The sequence below is a fragment of the Alternaria infectoria genome (assembly GCF_024043175.1).
Source record: "Alternaria infectoria strain BMP 0036 chromosome Unknown scaffold_2, whole genome shotgun sequence".
NCBI classification, from domain to species: domain Eukaryota; kingdom Fungi; phylum Ascomycota; class Dothideomycetes; order Pleosporales; family Pleosporaceae; genus Alternaria; species Alternaria infectoria.
In genome coordinates this window covers 1311649-1324881 of record NW_026250691.1, presented here as the reverse complement: position 1 = coordinate 1324881, position 13233 = coordinate 1311649, and the positions used below count along the sequence as shown (strand labels likewise).

At 53.3% G+C, this 13233-nt stretch overlaps 6 protein-coding genes across 6 annotated transcripts; 2 read left to right on the top strand and 4 right to left on the bottom strand.

The window, feature by feature from the left end:
- Positions 1-1393: 1393 nt before the first annotated feature.
- Positions 1394-2994, bottom strand: J4E92_001890 (uncharacterized protein; the record flags this gene model as incomplete). Its single annotated transcript, XM_051493298.1, has 3 exons — positions 1394-2066; positions 2117-2829; positions 2890-2994. The coding sequence occupies 3 exons, from the start codon at positions 2992-2994 to the stop codon at positions 1394-1396; spliced, it is 1491 nt and encodes a 496-aa protein (XP_051356529.1).
- Positions 2995-3371: 377 nt separating this feature from the next.
- Positions 3372-5031, bottom strand: J4E92_001889 (uncharacterized protein; the record flags this gene model as incomplete). Its single annotated transcript, XM_051493297.1, has 4 exons — positions 3372-3509; positions 3556-4799; positions 4856-4943; positions 4996-5031. 4 exons carry the CDS (start codon positions 5029-5031, stop codon positions 3372-3374), a joined length of 1506 nt encoding a protein of 501 aa, XP_051356528.1.
- Positions 5032-5618: 587 nt separating this feature from the next.
- On the top strand, positions 5619-6490 carry J4E92_001888 (uncharacterized protein; the record flags this gene model as incomplete). Its single annotated transcript, XM_051493296.1, has 3 exons — positions 5619-5655; positions 5707-6158; positions 6224-6490. The coding sequence occupies 3 exons, from the start codon at positions 5619-5621 to the stop codon at positions 6488-6490; spliced, it is 756 nt and encodes a 251-aa protein (XP_051356527.1).
- Positions 6491-6588: 98 nt separating this feature from the next.
- Positions 6589-9858, bottom strand: J4E92_001887 (uncharacterized protein; the record flags this gene model as incomplete). The annotated part of the gene is made up of 2 exons (XM_051493295.1): positions 6589-7314; positions 8047-9858. The coding sequence occupies 2 exons, from the start codon at positions 9856-9858 to the stop codon at positions 6589-6591; spliced, it is 2538 nt and encodes an 845-aa protein (XP_051356526.1).
- Positions 9859-10202: 344 nt separating this feature from the next.
- Positions 10203-10587, bottom strand: J4E92_001886 (uncharacterized protein; the record flags this gene model as incomplete). Its single annotated transcript, XM_051493294.1, has 2 exons — positions 10203-10520; positions 10567-10587. 2 exons carry the CDS (start codon positions 10585-10587, stop codon positions 10203-10205), a joined length of 339 nt encoding a protein of 112 aa, XP_051356525.1.
- A 1360-nt stretch (positions 10588-11947) lies between these two features.
- On the top strand, positions 11948-12970 carry J4E92_001885 (uncharacterized protein; the record flags this gene model as incomplete). Its single annotated transcript, XM_051493293.1, has 1 exon — positions 11948-12970. One exon carries the CDS (start codon positions 11948-11950, stop codon positions 12968-12970), a length of 1023 nt encoding a protein of 340 aa, XP_051356524.1.
- Positions 12971-13233: the final 263 nt, after the last annotated feature.

The window sequence follows — 13233 nt, the reverse complement described above, 5'->3', positions numbered from 1 at the left end:
CGTACTTACCTAGTCCGATCCTTCCATCTTCTCACACCCACCAAGCAAGCAAGCATCCACCCACCGGGACACAGTAAGAAACTTCCATCGACTTACCTGCCAGCAGATGCCAGACGTCTGATCTCGCAGCGCCCAGCGCAAGGAGATCGACCCAAGGGTATGAATACATTAAAAAGGAAGAGTTTAAAGAAAGGACCTCCAGAGCCCCGTTCTGACTAAACCCAAGCTAAAGATGATGGAAAGATGTAGACATCAACGCACACCGCAGTTTCGGCTCATATTGACCAATCTGAACTCGAGGGACTGTTGGGGACGGTTTAGCCGCTCTGCCCACAGGTATCAAGGGGAAAAAGGAAGGTCGAGTGGGTAGCGGAGGGGAGGTATGCGCCGGTTAAGGAGCGTGGTGGTTTGGAGGTGGATGACTGGACAACTTGTTCCGGTCCGCTGTCACTGAGTGGTAGAAGACACCCGATGTCGATCTTGTCTTCAGTGCCGATGGTATCTTTTTGAGTTTTTGTAGTTATGGCGAGACCGTGAGCTCAGTTGCGCTTTGTGATGGAGGGAGAAGGAGTCCTGGAGAGGGAATGAATGGCGAGAATGGAAGCTTTCTGGAAGCCAGACTGGGATCTATGAAGGTGTTAGTGAGGATGGACAAGGTGGCACGCATGCATTTGGTGGATGAGGGTCATGGTGGTTGCTTGGTGGTGTTGAAGTGTTGAAGTGTTGAGTGTTGAAGTGTTGAGTGTTGAAGTGTTGAGTGTTGAAGTGTTGAGTGTGGGAATGGGAGTGAGATGGAGAAGGAACGTTATATACTGTCTACAAATGTTTGCTAGAACAACGGAATATTAAATTCGCGTGGACGTGACCACTGATTGCTGCTCGATTGACTCAGAACGGGATATACAACAAGGAGACTATAGCAATCCGCTTGTCTTCCGTGCTAGACAGTCATCCAGATGTAAGTACACTTGCACGTTGTCGCATCAAGACATCTCTTCACACAAACTGAGAACTGAAAGGAATGCCAAGCAGCCCTTGTCTGAACTTGTGATCATGATTGGTATTCCGAGTTATGCTCGAACCTTCGTTTCGCCATATGCAAAAAGACGCCCAATTTTTGATGCCCCAGAGCGACAATTGTCCAGCATAATGCAAGACAGAAATTACAGGATAAGACCGTAGAGTAGAGTAGTATGCAACTTCTTCTAGGCTTGCTTCGTTAGCAGCCGATAGTGCCATGCCCAATCTGTGCTCAAAACTCAGGATCCTCCATGATGATACCAAAGCTACGACGGCGACTGGTCAGAGCAATATCATCGGAATCCTTCTTGTATTCGGGAGACCAGCGATCTCTCCTTGTCTCGCGTCCATCACGCTCAGTAGCGGAAGCATTCTAGGCACCGCTCGCCACACCACGTATGTTGATACCACCACCTCCTCCGCCACGCCGATCAGCAGATCCGCGGATGTTGATTCCTTCCTGGCTGCGTGCACGTCCTTGGCCACGGATGCTGATATCGTCATCGCGTGTGATGCGATCAGCGAGACCTCGTCGAGGCTGTGACGGCTCAGAGAAGTCGGTGACATAGGGATCGCGGTCGTCACCCTTGAGGCGACCAAACGACTCAGCGGGATCGTCATCATCGCGTGTGATCCTATCGGCTAGTGACCGCTTCTGTTGCGGGAGCACGGGCTGTCCGTTCTTGGTCATGCGAGAAAGTAGCGAATCCCCTCCTCGTGACTTGTTTGATCCGTATGTTGCGTCGATGGCGTTTGACCGGTGGTGGTTATGGCCCATTGGCGAAGTGTCAAGGAAAGAGTCCTTCTGCCAACGTCCGCCACTCGCAGGGCCGCCGCGATCATAGTTTGCCCGGTCGTGTGTCCAGCGATCCATGCTGGGTTCACGGCGACGGCGAGTGTTGTTGCGGCTGCGACTCCGGCTGCGGTACCGACGGCGGCCCGCGTGGGTCTCGTTCTCTGCGAATCCGAAGCGACCGTCGCCTTCTTCGTCGGAGGCAGGGGAGGCGCTGCGTCCTCGTAGACGGCCGAAGCGTGGCTCTTGTGGACTGGGTCTGTTAGCTTGTTGACAGGGTCACGGGGCAATGCGCTGAAGTACCTTCTTGAGCCGGGTCGGTAGGAATCAACGTCGTCATTCCTGAGTCTACCATCAGCGGGCGGACGACCTCCTCTGCCACCGCGACCTCGGACTTCTCGTCCATCACGGCCATCACGGTTGTCTCGTCCGTTCCGGCGCGGGCCCCTTCGGTCAGCGCCTGAGTCGCCCATGGACTGGTCTCGGCTGTACCCCCGTCTTGATCGGTCCCTGGAGCCCATTTCCTCGTCGCCATAATCGAGATAGTCTTTCTGCGGTTTTTGGTTCCGTCGCGGCTCCCTCTGGTGGTTGCCAGCCACGTCTGGGTTGCGCTGGTAGTAGTTGCTCTTGGTTGCTGCGCCCTTCGGCTTCTGGTCGCCAGCGTTCGACTGCCTGATGACGAGGCGACTGTTGGGCTTCTTTGAGTATGGTTGCGCTGTGCGGGGCTCTTGCAGTGAGAGGTTGCTCGTGTCGCCCACGTCGGAGTGAGTGAGGATGCCTAGTGCGACGGTCGCGTCTTCCTTGTTGTAGAATTCGAGGTTGACCGAGTTGTCGTTTACCCAGCGTAGTTGCTTAACGCGCGGGTCTGACTGGCAATGCTCCATGGCCCAGTAGAGGGGGTCGTTGGGGTCAAAGTCGCTCACGCCCTGGAGGTTGAGCGATTCGGGCCATGCTTCGTGGACAATGATGTCCTCAAGGTAGGCGGCGGGTATGTTTTGTTCTTGCTCGGCCGGCTCCTGCGATGGCGCCCATGTCAGTCAATTGCGCCTTCTCGTGCAGCCTGGCGCAATGCTCACCTGGACAACCTGCTGTGGTTGCGACGGCTGTGCTACCGGTTCAATGTCTGCGCCTACATCAATGTCAATATCGTAAGCGACATCAGTCATGTCCGTGTCGTCCATGATGGCGGCTATAGTGCTAAGAGGTCCGGCAATTCGGTGAGGTGGTGTTGTTGGAAGTTCGAGAGCTGTACAAGCCGCGCGCCGCGGTCGGTAAGCTCCAAAGCGCGGGCGGGCACTAACGTCATCACGTGCGTGATTGAAACGCCCCAGCACAATACGATTGCCCGACTGTGCGTTTCACCACCAACAATAGCATGAATATCACAGTGGCGGTGAACGTGCAAGCAAATCAAGTTTGGGTCAGGGTCGTCGTTACACCCTGTAGCGGACCTATCAAGCTTGCAGGCATGGCCCCTAGAAGCTAGCCACGACGCGTCACAGTTGAAAGCGATGTATATGCTTGAGACAGTCACCACATCCTAAAAGCGCCTACCATCTCACGACTGCTCCTCCAGCGTAAAGGTACCCGTCTTGGTAATCAAATATTCATTCACTGCGACATCCTTTCCTGACTCTTTGCCATAGCCGGATTGCTTGATGCCACCGAATGGTGATTCTGCAGCAGAGGAGTTGCCCTGGCACATGTTAGTATGCTTCGCGATGTCTTCGTTGTCAACTTACGGTGTTCAGCCCAATCATACCGGCCTCCAGATTTTCAAAGAGTCTCCAGGTGCGATCAACGTTCTTTGTGAAGCAGTAGGATGCGAGACCCATACTGGTGTCGTTCGCGGCCTTGACAGCTTCATCTTCAGTCTCGAACTTGATGAATGTACTGATCGGGGCGAAGGCTTCTTCATTGGCAATGTCCATGTCTGGTGTAACGCCGGTAATGACAGTAGGTTCGAAAAAGTAGCCACCGTCCTTCTCCACCTTGTTACCGCCCGTATGAATCTTCGCGCCTTTTTTCTTCGCATCTTCGACAAGAGCGAGTGCTTTCTCGACACCCCGTGGAGTAGTCACTGGGCCCATCGTCGTCTTCTCGTCTGAACCGTGACCGACGACGATCTTTTGTGTCTCTGCGTTCCAGCGTTCGAGGAACTTGTCGAAGATCCCAGACTGAACGTATATCCGGTTCGCCGTAATACATGCTTGACCCGCATGTCGATACTTTAGTGCGAAGATCTGCGTCAAAGCTTGCTCGATATTCGCGTCGTCGAAGATCAGGACAGGACAATTGCCGCCCAATTCGAGTGTAACTTTCTTCAGATTGTCTGCACACATCCTAGCGACTAGCTTGCCAACGCGCGTCGAGCCTGTAAACGTGACCTTGCTCACAAGCGGATGCCGGCAAAGCGCCTCACTAAGCTCTGGTGTCTTGTCGAGATCTGTGGTCAGGACGTTCAACGCCCCCTTTGGGAATCCAGCCTTTTGAGCGAGGCAAGCCAGTGTGAGTACAGTGATTGGTGTCTCCGGGCTGGGTTTCACAATCATCGTGCAGCCTGCAGCCAATGCAGCGCCAGCTTTGCGAAGAATCATGGCGATGGGGAAGTTCCATGGCACCAACGCGACAGCGACACCAAGCGGCTGCTTGATCGTGAAGATGCGTCTGTTTGGTAGCGCGGGTGTGAAGACACTGCCTTGAATGCGCTCGGCCTCTCCGGCGAACCACCATGTGAAGCCTGTCGAGTAATCGATTTCTCCATACGCCTCGGCTCTAGGCTTTCCGGTCTCGTACACAAGAACAGTCGCTATATCTTCCCTGTTCTCCTTGATGAGGGCATCCCATCGGTAAAGCATCTGTGCTCGTTGCCGCGGGCTGATCTTCTTGTACTCCTGAAAACAAGCATGCGAGCTTTTGACAGCATCGTCGACATCAGATGCATCGTTCGTAGGACACTCTATCCACGCCTTTCCTGTTCCAGGGTCTGTTCGCCCGTCAGATCTTGGGGTTCAGATAAGTAGATATGCTGTGATGACTGACCCACCACTTCGAACGTCTTTCCCGACTTCGCTCGTACCCAATCGCCATTCACAAAAGATAGGCTATGGAGCAAGTCTGGATTGTTCAGCTAGGATACATCAGTACGAGTCAATCGCAAGAACGAGTTTGTATTGACCCACCTTGAACGGTAGCTCGTGTTTCTTATCTGACGCCATTTCGTTCTAAGTTTCCACGTATCGTTGACCAAAACTGGTGAGTGTACAGTGAAGTTGCCTGGAGGAGATGATCTTGGAAGGCGCGTTGATTCCGCGGCCACCATTATCAGCATCTGCAAACAACAGAGCTTCCCCACTTTCCAGCGTATAGCCTACATGAGCAATGCGCGTATCTGCAGCGACACCCGGATATTTCAGGAAATGCGATCCGGAGAGACGCCGCAGACGCAGACGTTCAAAGCAGCGAAACGTCGGCGGAGACGGTCTCCAATTGGCTCAAACCTCGGTGGTCCTCCAACACGACGTCAACTCCATGCGGGGCACCACGCTTACCCCTCACTGCTGTGCTCAACTCCGAAGAACGACTAGTCGACTGACGATGATTGGAGATGCGATACCGGTGGCAGACATCAGGGTCCATGAGATGGCAGGCAGGAACGCTTTGCTCTGTTGTAATCAAAACATCAACATCGTCGCTGGCTATTGAGACTCCACATCCACCCTAGCAATTCAAATCTATATTCGAGAAGACTCGATTGATTTACCTACGTTCACACCGTGAGGCGCAACATATCAGACCTCTCATCATGGGCAGACTAGATGGCAAAGTCGCCATCGTGACCGGTAAAGCGCATCCTCATCAATCCTCTCACATCTCACTAATCACCTCATCAGGCGGCGGCTCAGGCTTCGGCGCCGGAATCTCAAAAGGCATGGCCTCTGAGGGCGCCAAAGTCCTCGTCTGCGACATCAACCAGTCAGGCGGCGAAGCAACCGCAGCCACAAACGCTTCCTCTCTCACCTTCTACAAGATGGACGTTACCAAAACCTCAGACTGGAAAGCCACTGTCTCGGCTTGTATTCAGAAGTTTGGGCGCTGCGATATACTCGTCAATAACGCTGGTTGGTCATATACCAGTAAACCTACGACGACGGTCACGGAGGACGAGTTCGAGAAGGTCTTCGACGTCAACGTCAAAGGTGTTTATCTTGGCTGCAATGCGTGGGTCGATCAAGCCATCGAGCGCAAAGAAGGAGGTGTGATCATCAACATCGCGAGTGTTGGAGCGACCAGACCAAGACCAGGCCTCGTATGGTACAACGCGAGTAAAGGCGCGATTTGGAACGTGAGTTGACTCTTGACTCTATCTCAATTTCGCATCGAGCTCCCAGTGATTAATGCATACTTCAGGCGACAAAAGGCCTCGCGGCGGAGTACGGGCCCCATCAGATCCGAGTCGTGTCCATTTGCCCCCTTGTTACAGGAACGGGTCTCTTCTCTGCCTTCACTGGAATGGAAGATACACCGGAGAACAGGACAAAGTTCACGTCCAATGTACCCATGGGTAGAATCGGTGAAGTGGACGACGTGGTGAATGCGTGTATCTTCATGGCAAGCAAAGAGGCTGGCTTCATTACAGGAGTTAATCTGGAAGTGGATGGTGGACGCTGTATCTGAACTAGCTTGTTTGGAGAGAAGAGAACTCAAATTGAGCTTCTAGATGGATCATCCCTAGGAACAGCTCCAGAACGCTGTCGTATCTCATGAATCTGAGCCTAGCCATCCATATACACATCCTCATCCTCACCGTCCTCCATCTCATTTTCTTCATCTTCATCTTCTTCATCATCATCGTCGTCGTCATCGCTATCCCCCTCATCATCATCCTCTTCCTCCATTTCATCTCCGTAATCCTGCTCAACTCCGTCTTCGTCTTCGTCGTTCTCGTCCTCCTCATAGTCCCACGCCTCATCCGTCTCAAGCAACTCCTCAATCTCCCTCCTCCTCCTAGCCTCATCGCTATTCTCATCCACTCCATCAACCAGCGCGTTCTGCACAAAAGCACCCTTTCTGTCCTCTTTATTCAGAGCGATCTCTCTGTCAACCTCCACAGCCCAACCTTCCCAGACGGCACCCCTCTGAGTCGCCGTCATCCTTCCCCTGCTAGCCCTCCACCTCTTTGTCAATTCTCGCTCCCTCGCCACTGGAGATCCCATGATCATCATCTCATAGGCTTGTTTCACCTTCTCGTAGGCAGCGCGATGCGGTACTGAAGGTCTTCCATTCGGTGCTGCATAGCTCTCCAGTACCTGATAGTGACCCTTTCGCACTCTATCTTGCGCGTTGGCCCACACGCCCAAGGGTAGAAAAACTGCGCGATTGAGGGTGATCTTCCCGCTCTTAGGGTGTGTGTATCCAAGGAGGAAGGCATCGGTCTCGGCTACTCCGCTGTCGCCTAGCTTCAGTCCGCCGGGACCGATGGTGTTTGCGGGTACGACGATCTTAGGCAAATAGATTTGGACGGGAATACCGCGGTGAGATGTGGTAAAGGGAGAGGTGGCTAGCAGACTTGGTGCAAATGATGAGAGAGGGGATGGTGGTCGAAGGTGAAGTGGAGATGGAGCAGTGCGCTGCATAGTCGCCTGAGGAGGAGCAAGCAGAGAATTTGGAGGGGGCAGTTGACGCTGCTGAACAGATCCTCCCTGACCAACTGGTCTGCTAAGACTTGGCAGGTCTGGTGCCCGTGGTAGGGGTGGTGCAGCACTCGGAGGTCGCTGACCATAAGTAGTGGTATGATCCTGTGTCTCTTGAGCAGCTACTAGGCGCTGTGCGAAAGCCGGAGGTGGTGCATGATCAGAGCGTCCTAGTGGCGTTGGCCAAGATGACGTGTAAGCTTGCTGAGACAGGTTCGGTTGATGAGTAGCAGACTGGAACCAGGCAGGGGGAAGACCCGCCGGCGGAAGGTTCAAAGGATGAGCCCCATATACAGATGGAGAATGATGGTGGTGTTCAAATCCAGGTGGTAGCGGCGGTCGAGCATAAGGATCGAAGCCTCCTTGGAAGCTCCTAGGCAGTTGGGGCTGAGAGGGTAACTGCGGTCCAGATACAGTAATATTTGGAGCTTGGGACGCCGCGGGAACATGTGGTTGAGTATGAGGATGAGGGCTTTGCGCACTAGCTCCTCCAGCTTGGGCGTTCTGCTGGGACATCACTCGACTCACAGCCAGACTCACCTGCTGCTTGAGCATCCCTATCATTTGGTCTGCGGGATTTGGAGTGATATTTCGCATGAGCGCCGCAACATTTGGTAGTGTCTGTTCTGCAGCAGATGCAACTTCTGTAGTAGGTAGAGCGGCATGGCTTGATCGGTGTCGCAGGTGGGGGAACAACGTCGTGTCAGGAATGAACGTATTTAGAGGTTGAGTGGAGGTCATCGCAGGCGGTGGGCGCGGTAGCGGTGGTAGGTTCGGACGAGGAAGCGTTGCAGGCGGTGGTAGGGATGGACAGGGAAGCGTCTTGAGCGATGGGAGGTTCGGACGAGGAAGCGATGTAGGCGATGGCAATAAGGGTGTAGGCAGCAGACGCATTCTGGCCCTTGGGGCACTCATGTCGTCGTCTGAATCTTCATCGGTACTCCCATCGCCGTGATTGTTGTTGTTCAACCTACCGCCATCAAAGTTGCCTGAAGAACGTGGGATCGATGGGAAACTACTACGCGCGAACATCGCTTGCAAACCCGCTTTGTCTCTTGCACCTCGGAACAGCGTACTCTTCATCTTGCCCACAAGCGGTGTAGGAACGATGTTGATCCTTTGGAGTTCCTCATCTTTGGTCTGCTGGATCTTGCGCAATATACCGTCAGTCACATCCGGGCGATGGGCGTGAATAGTCGTGGTAGGGATAAGAGGGACACCCGATGGACTTCGGGGAGGAGCACTGCGCGCAGCAAACTGAGCCTCGTCCGCCAATTTGTTGCTGATGGAAATTTCCAATTGCTTTGCCCTATGTCGCTCCTTGAGCGACTTGAAAGCCTGCGCAAGTTTTGCGTCCTTCTCGTAGTTCTTGAGGCCGCCTGCGTCCACGAGCGTTGGCGTCTCCTGCAGGCTCATTGTCTGATCTCTGTGGTAGTCTCGCATGTTCTGGGCGGTGACTCCTGCTTCTACGAGTAAGAAGAACGCGCGTTGTCGCGATTTGAAACAAGCTTCGTAATACTTGGCTCGCTTGTACTGGTCTCGGGGGACGTTGATGAGAGGTGGCAGAGGCTCGTCTAGCTTTGGGGGCTGGATGCCGAAGTGTACTTCGCGATACTTCAGACGTTCGCTTTCTTCTGTCTTGCGTTCGAGTGCCGCTAGGTCGGGCTTTTGTCGCATCTGGGTGGTTGTGTCACCGCCTTGTCCGTCCTTTCCGCTGTCTTGGGCGACACCTCTTGCTTGATTAATCTCCTTTTTGGCTTCCTGAGTGACAAGAAATGGATGATATTCAAAGTCCCACAAGCTTGGAATCTCGCCATGTAGGGCCGCCTTCAGAGCCTTTCCGTCTCCTTCGTAAAAGTCGATCCACCTGTAAAGGAATTCAATGAAGTTGGGTACCACTGTGCTGTCGACCTGCACGATATCGACCAGAATGCGCAACATGTCCTCCTCGTGCAAGAGATCGGGATCTATACAGCGAGCATGCAGAGTCATCGGAGGCGCATTGCTGGCCGGTTTCGGCGCGGTAGGGGTGTTCGGCGGGTCCAAGTCAAGGCGAGGCCTCTTTGCTGATTGCGATGCCGCGAGGGATTGGCGAGCTGCGGTCTGACTGACTTCCCACTGCACACACCACGTCCACAGCTCCTTGCCCGTCTCCAACGCCTTGCGCTCCGTGAAGTCCTGGAGAAGCGCGAAGAAAACGTCATGGTTCGTGTCCATCCGGTAGGTGATGGCGTGAGCCTTGTACTGCTCATAAGGTACTAGAGTGGGTGGCGGCTCGACGTTGCCAACAACATCTTGTAACTCGAGATAGCGCTCGTCGAAGAGGTCCATAACCTTGCCATGGGACGCCATGGTTGCGCAAGCGGCTGCGTTGTTGTTCAAGACGAAACCAAAGTGTTGTGGTGTTGCTGGTTAAGAGGTGAGAGGGGAGCTAGGCAAACGCGCGGTGTTGCCATGCGGACGCAAACGAACAATATCAGAGGAAAACGTGGGGAGTAGCTTGAAATTCGAGGACCAGGATCACGGGATGACGCAACGAAAGAGATGGTGCACAAGCAGCCTACCATACTACTCGGAAAATCTATGCTGGTCGTATTGCAAGCCCGAATATTTGTACAGTCGCCAGAGGGGTATCGTCGCAATCGTGCCATAGCGCCGCCTTCGCTTGCTCCTAGTATACACGCGCGACCACACGCTCATTTACTGCTCTCCCTGATCTTCTGCATAATGGCGCTTGCCCTGTCCTCGGCCTCTTCCCGTACTCTCCGCCAATCTGTTGTGTAGACCTTCTTCACGCCCTCCTCGAGGCTTCTGTTCCAGCGGTCTTTGGCCATCTCGGCTAGTCCGACGGGTGCTTCCCGGCTTGTGGGCTCTGGTTCTGGCTTCTTGGGCTCGTAGAATTCGGTGAGGACTTGGCGTTGCTGTCGTAGGAGCGCGGCTTGTGTGATGCGGTTTTGTGTGTGTAGGGAGATGCTGAGGTAGAGAACGCCTGTGGTGAGTGTGACGCCTCCGAGCTGCACAGGTTAGCTGGTGCCATTGCAAGGGATGGGCAGCACTTACGAAGCCTGTGATGAAGCCCATGGCTACGCTGGAGATGTGTCGGGGAGTGCGCGAGGATGACGTGCACGGGTGCTTTTGCTGGATGCGTCGGGGGCCAATGGCTGGGCAGACAGATGTGCTGCGTCCGCTTGCTATCCCTCTATCGATGTGAGGGGCTATCCAGGGCGAATACACGAGAAGGTCCAGGTCGTGGAAAGTTGACGCGGGTGTGAGGTCAGCGGAATCGCGCAATGGCCTGCCAGGATTATTCCATCCCAAAGCGGCAACATGTTCAAGATCCGTTGAACGCTGCTAGCGCCGCTTCCTCCTCCATCGGCGCATCCCCTCACACTCCAGCCTCTCCCTGTAACCATGCTTTTTCTCTCAAAAGCCCTTGATTTCATCGCCATCATACCCACATCATGTTCCGTCGTCGCGCAATCTCAATGGATACCATTAGTTTTTCGTCCGTTGTGCTTACGCATGTGTCCTCGCGACTCCTCAAGCTAGATTATGCACCTTCAAGCGTGTGCATGGCCAGGTAGCGACTGCACCCCCCCGGGTTCATATGCACATGTCGTTCGCGGGGTTCTCAGTGGTACGTAGGGAACTGCCGTACCTACACACCATCACAGAGTGGTTGCACACAAGCTTGGCACATCTACTTAACAGCGTCCGATGCCTACACTGCAGCTGCCCACTGGACATCCTCGGTTTGATCAACACAATCGCGACAACTGAAAATGGCGTTGAATGAACTTTTGCGAGTGCCTTCTGCAACCAACATCCTTCTTCTGCTTGCAGCGTACTGGGTTATGTGGATCGTCTATTGTCGTACACTACATCCACTTGCACGTGTACCGGGCCCGTTATGGCCTGCCATCTCGCGAACGTGGCTCAGGTGCACACGCTCCAACAAATCGTGCGGCAAGAGAGATGCTAATTGCTGAGTAGTAAGAACCCCTTCAAATCTGCATTGTTATTGCCACAACGAACTTGCAATCACTGCTTTCAGTCCCAAGCTCGGGAAGTAGCTTGTTCAACAGCCAACCATGCTGACACAGAACTAACCAACAGTGTACCGCATGTTTCTCGGTGATCTTGAAGTTGTCCAACGCGAGCTACACGAGCAGTATGGTCCTCTTATACGCATTGCTCCAAACGAAGTTAGCTCCAGCGATTCAGACGCGATATCACTCATCTACACTACCCAGAAACCTTTAACCAAGACGGACTGGTAAGTCACGCTTACAGGTACCATACGCACGCTGTGTATGACTGCTAAATTGGCAGGTATGTTTCTTTCCGCCCACGAGGTATAAGCGAGCACGCAGACCTCTTCACCGAGACAGACGAAGAGAAGCACACCAGGTATCGTCGGATTGTTCAGCCTGCCTATAAAATGGTCAGCATTCTGAAGCATCAAGATGCGATCGATGATTGCACAAACTTGTTGAAAGTGCGACTGGACAAATTTGCCAAAACAAACGAAGAGGTAGATCTGGGGCTTTGGCTCGAACTATTTGCTCATGATGTAATTGGGCACATCCTTTTCGGCCACTCCTTTGGTTTCTTGGAGAAAGGTACACATGTGGATTCCTTTATTGAATCTGTACACAACGCTGCCCCGCTTCTTGCTTTCAGTACTGCGGCACCGACCTACATGCGCAGCATCATCATGCTGGCCGCCATGTGTGTTCCTAGTAATTTGAAGCAGTTCAAAGGCGTACAAGCTACCGTGGTGGAAGCTAAACGCCAGACACAACTTCGACTACAACGCTCGGCAGAAGCGGACGATCAGAGTCAAGACATCCTTGCTCAGCTCCTGCGTAAAGTGGGACAGAAAGATAGTGAAGCTTGGTTCACACACAAAGAAGTCACACTGGAGTCTTGGGCTGGTATTATGGCTGGCGCTGATTCTGTCGCCGTCAACTTGAGGGCAGTTTTATACTACCTTATAAGGACGCCCGATGCCATGTCTAAAGCGACCCAGGAACTACAGACCCAGCGACACCTCCTCAGCACACCTGTCAGCTTCGCAGAATCAACGAAGCACCTACCGTATATCAGTGCGTGCATTAAAGAAGCCTCTCGCCTTTTCCCAAGTACCGGATTCAACATGAGTCGTATAGCTCCTGCACAGGGTATTACCCTGTCTGGCGTCTACATCCCGGCTGGATACCACGTCGGTATCAATCCGCAGATAATACAATACGACAAGAAGCTCTTCGGCGAAGACGCTTTGGAGTTTCGACCAGAGCGCTGGCTAGAGAGCGAGGCCAGAAAATTTGAGATGGAAAGGGGGATGCTGCTGTTCGGTGCAGGAAAGAGAACATGTATCGGGAAGAACGTAAGTTTCCTACGAGAGATACATTGTACTAAGATCGCCTCTTCTGTTGGTATACTGATCACACATCTTCCTTAGGTTGCCTTGGCGGAAGTTCACAAACTCGTTCCAGAGCTCCTCCGCTGTTTCGACATGCGTATGGCTCATGATCGACCCTGGAAGACGTTCAATGCTGGGTTTGTGAGGCAAAGTGATGTCGTAGTCAGGCTTGCTGTACGCTAGAGATGGAATGTATCTTTTCCTCCAGCTTTTGAAGTAGGGTGACTTCTCGGAGTATTTGTTTTCTTCGCTCTCTCATTCATCACATAGTCAGTCGTCGATTATGCGGCCTAGCCTACAGA